The 8,161-nt window shown below is 34.4% G+C and overlaps 1 protein-coding gene across 1 annotated transcript; it reads right to left on the bottom strand.

The window, feature by feature from the left end:
* Positions 1 to 2,759: 2,759 nt before the first annotated feature.
* Positions 2,760 to 7,517, bottom strand: LOC128225738 (uncharacterized). The gene is made up of 4 exons (XM_052935643.1): positions 7,467 to 7,517; positions 4,952 to 5,072; positions 3,048 to 4,197; positions 2,760 to 2,790 (listed from the first exon to the last, which is right to left on the bottom strand). Exons 1-4 carry the CDS (start codon positions 7,515 to 7,517, stop codon positions 2,760 to 2,762), a joined length of 1,353 nt encoding a protein of 450 aa, XP_052791603.1.
* Between the last annotated feature and the right edge of the window lie 644 nt (positions 7,518 to 8,161).

Here is an 8,161-nt window from a genome sequence, read left to right as displayed (position 1 = left end):
TTAAGAATATACAAATAAAAAAAATCAAGGGCCATAATTTGTATTTAGGCTTAAAACGGAGTATTTTTCTTATTGTAAGATGGTTGTAAATAATTTTGAATTTTATTAAGTGCATTTAATGAACGTTATAGAAGTTTTTTTTATTAAAATCCCAACTTGCCCTTAACTTTTACTTGCCTTAAACTTTAACCTAAGTCAATCAGTGGCCACAACTTGTATTAAGGATATGGAGTTATGTAACCTCATTGGGTGATGGTCCTGAACAATTGTGTGAAGTATTTAGTCAATTGAATGAATGGTATTGGAGTTTTGAGTGAAAATCCCAACTTGCCCTAAAACTTTAACCTGCCCTAAAACTTTAACTTAAGTCAATCAGGGGCCATTAATGTATTAAGGATAATATGGAGTTATGTGTGAAGTATTAAGTCAATTGAACAAAGGATATAGAAGTTATCAATAACTATTCCAACTTGCCCTAAAACTTTAACCCAAGTTCCATAGTCAATCAGGGGCCATAATCTGTGTAAAGAATAATATGGAGTTATCTAACCTCATCATGTGATGGCCCTGAACAACTGCGTGAAGTATTAAGTCAATTGAATGTAGGGTATTGGACTTTAAAGTGAAAATCCCAACTTGCCCTAAATCTTGAACCGGACGCCGACGCCGACGCTGGGGCGAGTAGAATAGCCCACCTATTATTCGAATAGTCGAGCTAAAAATGTAACTAACTGTATTAAAGAAATGTTGCCAATTACTAGGGGCCAACATCCAGTCATTGGACGATCTTGCTGGTTTTCGAAAGGAACTGAGTTCTCATCAATATTTATCTACTGTCCATGTTTAGTGACGATCGGATTCAAGTCATGCATGGGCATGTCTGACTTATTTTCGAACGGAACTTAGCTCTTATGGATGTCGAATTACTGTATATGTTTAAAAAAGATGAAATTAAAACAAAAGACAGTATTGCGTTCACAAATAAGTGCTTTTGATATGCTGTATATAGCAGTTTTGACCATTTCAATGGTAATTTTCGAGATGTTCATCGGTGGATCTGGCTGGTTTAAAAGGGCTCTGAGCTCTAATTTCTGTAAAAGTTTGATTGAGATACAAACCAAACTGAAGACTTTATCGCGTTCACGGATGCATGGATGGTAGACATCCCGCTATCGCCTAAGCCTTTGGCCAGTGGGCAAACAATTGATAACAGATTTGGTAAGAACTTTCCATTTATCCTTTTATTAAGAATGATAAAACTGCTATTTTTATAAAAACGCCCCTTCCAAGAATGTATTTGTGTGTTTTCCGTAAACGTCGTTTTTTTTCCAGTAAGTATTGCGTTAAAAGTTCTTCCTTCTATAGAGCTACGTGAGATGAAAACAATGAACCAAATATTTGATTTGATGCTTTTTATTCAATATATAAATGTTTAACTAGTATTTTGTGAAAAAATATTTAATTTACCAGTTTTTAAAGTCTTAGTTAAGTAATCGATGATAAGTAACAGATACGTAATGCTGATTTAATATTTAGTTTATTTCTTTAATACTTGATTGATTTTTTAAGTAAATCGTTTTAACTATACAATATCTACTATAATTATTACTCATTCAAAGTGAAAATACCAAATATACTTGAAACAACGAAAGTACTGTCGATAAGCAGAGCTTAATGTTGTATGAATTATATATGCAAATACATATATAGGCAATATTGTGATCGAGGAAGCAATGAATGAAGTGAAAGTGAAACTATGTCTTACTTTTGAAATTACTCAATTAAGCAATGTTATTACAGTATGCATACTCTTCGTTAAATTACAATACATTACCAAAGCATCTATATGTATACATACACTAGTAAGCCAATGCAAGGTTATATGGAATGTAGATTAAATGACTTATCTTATTTCAAGGGTTCAAACAACAATCTGATTTATTCTTTGACTTGATTTATGTAACGCAATATAAAAATAATAAATACACGCTAATGAGCAGTTTGCAACTGCCTTTGTAACGTATATTATATGTTATTGTATGGTATCTGATAAAAAAAAAATTAATTTTAGTCGATGTAACACTGCTCCGATTTTATATTGACATAGTTCATTTGCTTTGGTTGATACCATACATGTCTGAACAGTCGACGTTTGGTGTGGCTTATGCCTGTTTTATAATAAATCGAAATGCACGAAATGTCTGTTGTGTTGAATTGGTACAGCCTTTCAACTTAAGATCACCACGACATTGACCTTTGACCCACTGACTTCAAATCAATTAGGTTTATGTACTGGTCATAGCCAACCTGTTTATCAAATTTAAAGCGTCTTGGACCCGCTATTCTACAGGGATTGTCAATATGGTTTCGTCTAAACAATATCTTAAATGTGACTAATATTATACAAATGTTTCTTATTATTAAGAAATTTACCTCTTCACTAAAGAAACAATAAGGCAATACTTAACTCTCGCACATCTGCCACTTCTAAAAGCACACTAAAAAAAGTAACGTTTACCTCTTTTAGGTAAACGTGACATTGACCTTGATAAACAAAACAGCTAAAAACAATCCAAATGTTTGCCCACTCAAAAAGATATGCTTAATCAAGAAAAAAGATTAACATTAACAGAATGATTAACATTAAAAAAATGAATCGCCAAAATAACTAAATGTAACTGAAACCGAGACTTGAATATCTCATCGAAAGTTGTTCTTAGTTAAATTTTATTTTAATCATTGTTGAAATATAATTCCACTTAACTACTCTTCCAATTAGACCCCTCCTCCCTGAAAACAACAGACATTTTAGTGTCGACCGATAAGCTTCAGCACGCTTTAAAACAAGCAACATGATAAAGCGACAATGCCTAGAAATAATCAGATCCTGCCACTGTGCTTTTGAAGTCCTGATGAACTCGCGCCCTCTCATGATCGGGGAAATCATTGTAATCTGTTGAAAAGCCCAGATTAGGCATGAGGTGTTCTCCAGTGAAAACAATGCTTGTGTAAGAGAATCGTTTGGTATGTTTTTGAATAGATCAAACCTCAGCTTGGGAGAAGGCACCAGTGGGTATCCCGGAAGCATTGTTTCAACTACGTTGTTATCTGCGAAAAATAAGTGAGGAAGACGCTTTTGCTTCAGATCGACGCGTATGACTTCTATGAAATAGATCAGCGCTTGTTGCACACCGTGAAGCTTGAAATATGGGTATTTGTGGCAGAGATAGTTGAGAAGGTAGAAGGCCAACTGTTTGAGGTGGTAGGACTTAAGCATTGTTACAATCTGTGGAGGTGCGCAACCCAAGTCTTCGGCATATTCTTTTTTCATCTTCACAAAATAGGTTTTCAGGATTCTGAGCGCGGTCAGAATATAGAGTTTCCTTTCATCTTTACGAGCTACATCTAGTATCTGTTTCTCGTACCCTGTTGATTTGACAACCCAAATACGGCATTGGTCTGCAGTTGCGAGGGCTCTGAAGCTGTCTACTTCTGCCCATTTACACACGGCGTGTATAGGACATTGCATCAGCATACCTTCATAGCAGGTTGTTTGGTCATACCGTAGCAAAAATGCAGGAACAAAATCTATATCAAGCTCTTTTTCTGCCTTAAACGGTCCAATGCCAAAATATTGTTGAGCCGCGTTTAATGTTATAGCCAGATTGATTGAGGGAGGATTCATTTTTCTTTTCAAACCAAACATGCACTTTTTACTTTCTAATGTATCGTGTTTAAGCATCTCTTTATTTATTTTACTTACAGCCGAATCTACCATTGATTCGAAAATCTTCACGTGAAGACGTTTAGAGCTAAGGAAGATGTTTCCACCTTCTTCAATAAAAACTCCTTTCTTGTACAAATTTGCGAAATTGTCTTTCAGGTATTCGATTGTGACACCACGAAGTTCCAAATAGCAATGACCCGGAATGAACATCATTAGATCGCTGTTCTTGAAATCTTTGTGTTCAATTAGCTCGTCCAGCCCTTCAAAGTGGAATTCTAGCATTGCGTCAAATTCGTCAGCATTTAAAACTTTCAATCCCTCTCGAGAGCTACCTTGTCGAACGTACGAGTTGATAACGAGACCTTCATATCTTTTACCCTTACTTCGCAGTTCTTTCTGAAGTAAGTCCTTAACCACATCGACTACTTGTCGAGACTCGAACCAGTCCCAACTGTCAACTTCCATGTCTCCTGAAAAGAGTTCAATTGATTTTAATCGCAAACGAAAATCTACGCTAACGGTCATGAAAAGCAAATTTCAAAAATGCATAGGTATTGATTTAAGTGTTTTAAATGATCATATAATGTGTTTCAATACTGTTAAACATAGCGCTAAAGATCCGGCTTGAAATCTAATAAAGGTTCATCAAATGAATGTAATTATTATTCAGATATATACGAGAAAAGGCCTTTGGTTTTTTGTGTTTTTTTAAATTGTTTTCGCATTCTAATAGTTCGTTTAAGGTTATTTGCTGGACAGAAAACTCAAGTTACTTTTATCCTTGCTCTAGTCTAAAAATGTCGTTGAATGGTGAATTTGATACTTTCATATATTGTCTTCAAAATCTGACAAATAAATTTTGTGGAAAATAGCTCATTTACAAGTTATCAGTATAATATCATGATTAAGTTCAAACAATTTTCCAGATAAAAGATTGTGCTAGAATGTACCTTTTTGCCATTAAATTTTGTTGACAGCAAAATAAAGCTACTTTCAACACTTCCAAGCATTTATTTTCAGAAAGTAATACGGTCCTTTTAATTGTTTAGTGTTTATTACCGTGACAAAACGTTAACTCTCATTGTAGTAGTATTTTCATGAATATCAACATTTCAACATCTCCTTCAAATCGCATTTGATTTTAATTCACATGTAATGATTATAAATATGTGATAATATTATGAAACTTCTCAGTAAGGTAATCTCAATGGAATGATTACTTACCAACGAATGACGATTCCTTGAGTTTCACCTCCCAATCCAGGTTATTCCTTCCGTACATCGTTATGGGTGTTTGCCATTGGTTCTGGCATCTACCAACAGGTGCTGCCACCCCTGGCGGCGACTGCAAAAGCAACTTACTAACTGTCTGTGGTCCGAGGACATGCTTTAAAAAAGTAATCTGTGTTACGTCATTTAATGAAAGTCACAAACCTATATTTGGAAATTTGTTGTCTTTAATATTGTAAAAGCAAATGCATTTATTAAATAATTAGCAGTCTATTAAATCATTAAAACTTTTATAAGTTCTGTTCAAAGTGTGTACGTTTTGAATAAATTAATATCGATATAGCTATGAACAGAACAGATCAGTATTCAGTCCAATGTGACATATCATTACATATAAACATATCAATCTACAAAACAAAACGTAGTAGCACATAGTTATTAAGTATGTTTCATACATCATTTCAAACATTTTACAGGGCTAAGGATATAATCATGCAATGATCACGATCACAGATAATAATATTTTCGCACGCGAAATTGACACTTGTAAAACTTTTTCTTTCTGTGATCATTTGGTGAAATTAATTTTGTACACCGAAACTTTCCGACAATCTTTATTAACGTTAATTAGAGAACAAACGTGACAGAAATAAGGCATTGTGTCGTGTTGGTGACGTCATTATAGGAAATATAAACTCAGGCTTAGTTAATTTTCTTCTACATTTATAAAGCACAACATTGACCAAAGTTTTAAAGAGTTGTGAACATGTCGAATGTATAAAGAGTAGTACTTATACATTTTTAGAATAACTGAAAAGATAACAGCAGCGGAAATAACATAACATTCACCGCTAAGCATCAAATAAACTGATTGATATTTTTAAACATTATTTTCAGAAGTGAATACCAACATATAGAATACAACTGTTAATGCTCTAAAACAACGGTGCTTATGCTAAAACTAATCGTGCAAAAAAAGTTTTTTATAAAATATGATATAATTATATTTATATATATTAAAATTATCATAATATTTATTGTAAACGTTACGTCATTTTTGAAATGACGTCATTGATATACTGTCAAATATGTGTACGCGCTGACGTTTGATGTTCATAACAAAACGCCAAATGATATAACTGTATATACTGCACCCACAACTAGACTAATTGAAATTGTTTACTAGCGCTTCGTGCGATTGTTTTATAGTAATTACGAGGGTGGTGTTTTCAATAACTGATGTGCGTATAAATAAACATCGTTGTAATTGTTCGCACGTAGGGTTATAGCATTTGTAACGTTCTGATGTGGGAGTTAGTGAATAGCCGAACACAAACAAAACACTATCCAACATGGTACAACAATGCATTGTTTAAAAATAGTGATATATAAGAAATACAAAATCTTCACAGTATTTTCCAAATTTTGAATGAAAAATTAGACTGCTTTCAATTAATTATTTTGTTCAAAGTAATGTATACATTTTTCTCTCTTTTATCATGTTTTCTATATACCTAAATTTGTCGCAATATGTCAAGCCTTACTAAATTATTTCAGTACTATTTTTCTGTTTTTAGTAACAGGGATTTTGATCTTGACGATGAGTCTTGGAACCTCAAACACAGTCCTATAAAAGGTCACTATAAACTTTTCCCATGTACCAAGTTTAGTCGCACTACACCAACCCTAACAAAAGTCATTCAGTACCAACAAGTTTTCTTGTTTAAGTGATGGGGTCCTTAACGCAATCCAAGAAAATGTCTCCATTTATGCTTCCTATATACCAAGTTTAGTCACAATAAGTCACATCTAAATAAAACTATTCTATACCATAGAGGAGTTTGACGCCTCTCTTCCTTCCGGCCCGCCGAACAACGACGTACGTCATTCTAACAAACCTGGTTATATATTGAAATGTGCCTGTCGAAAGCAATACAAAAGTAAGGGTAAATATGGAGTTCTGTAACCTAATTTCAATATAATTTTGACATCTTAAATTAAACCTAAGGATGTACAGAAACTTTCACCGAAGGTTTTAAGTCATCAGGTGCCATAATTTGTATTCAAGTTAGATGGCGTTATGTAACCAAATTGTAAGGTGGTCGACAATAAGTGTGTGAAGTATTAAGTTTATTGAATGAAAGGTATTGAAGTAATTAAAAAATCCCAACGTATCCTAACACGTTTACCTGAAACAATGTGCCCTAAAATGTTCACCTAAGTTCCAAAGTAAATGAGTGGCCATAGATTGTAATAAGGTGTAAGGAGTTAATGCATTTTGTGATGGTCCTGTATAACAATGTGAAGTTGATTGAATGAAGGGTATTTGGATGATAAGTAAAAATGCAAGCTTGCCCTTAATTTTTAACCGGACGCTGACGCAGACGCAGACACCGGGGCCAGTAGTATAGTCTCCTTATTCTTCGAATAGCCGAGCTAAAAACCAATGGAACACGTAATACATACATTGAAAATTATCATAACGTAATATGGTTTACGGTTTATTTACCTCTAAACGTCGATTAGCCTTTTTAATATCTTCATAGGTTACACCAGACATCTTCACGAGACCACTGTATGCACTCTAGGAAACCTGGATATTAACCTATAATTGGCATTTTATCGCCTATGTTACATTAAACCTGTAGATAACAAGAGAAGTTTGTCAATCATTATGCCCCCCGAGCGCCATGTTGTCAGGATTATATGGACAATTGAATGAAATATGCATGGACCCAAATGATGCTGATTTGTCATTTACATTGGATGCTGTTGAGGCAGATTTAAGATTATGACCATTCAAAGTGTGAGAATAGAGTGTGTTATGACCATGACCTTTGACTCTATGACCTCAAAATTCATCCAGGAGTCATCAGCTGCTCACCACAAATCTAAATGTCAAGTTTGAGGGCCAGGGGTGCAGGCATTGACAAGTTATCACACAGACAAAACTTTTTTCGCTCAAGGTCACTTTGACCTTGACCTTTGACCCGATGATCCCTAAAATCATAAGGGGTCGCCTAGAGGTCAGACACAACTCGAGGTCAAGTTTGAGGGCCATGGGTGCAGGCATTGTCGAGTTATCACTCTAAACATCTTCGCATTCAAAGTCACTTTGAACTTGACCATTTGACCCAATGACTCCTAAATTCAATGATTGGTCATAGGTTCAGACATTGTTGAGATATCACTGGGAGAAGATTT

The sequence above is a fragment of the Mya arenaria genome, chromosome 3, assembly GCF_026914265.1.
Source record: "Mya arenaria isolate MELC-2E11 chromosome 3, ASM2691426v1".
In the NCBI taxonomy this organism is placed as follows: Eukaryota; Metazoa; Mollusca; class Bivalvia; order Myida; family Myidae; genus Mya; species Mya arenaria.
Note: the sequence above shows the minus strand (reverse complement) of the source record. Positions and strands in the feature narration are given on the sequence as shown.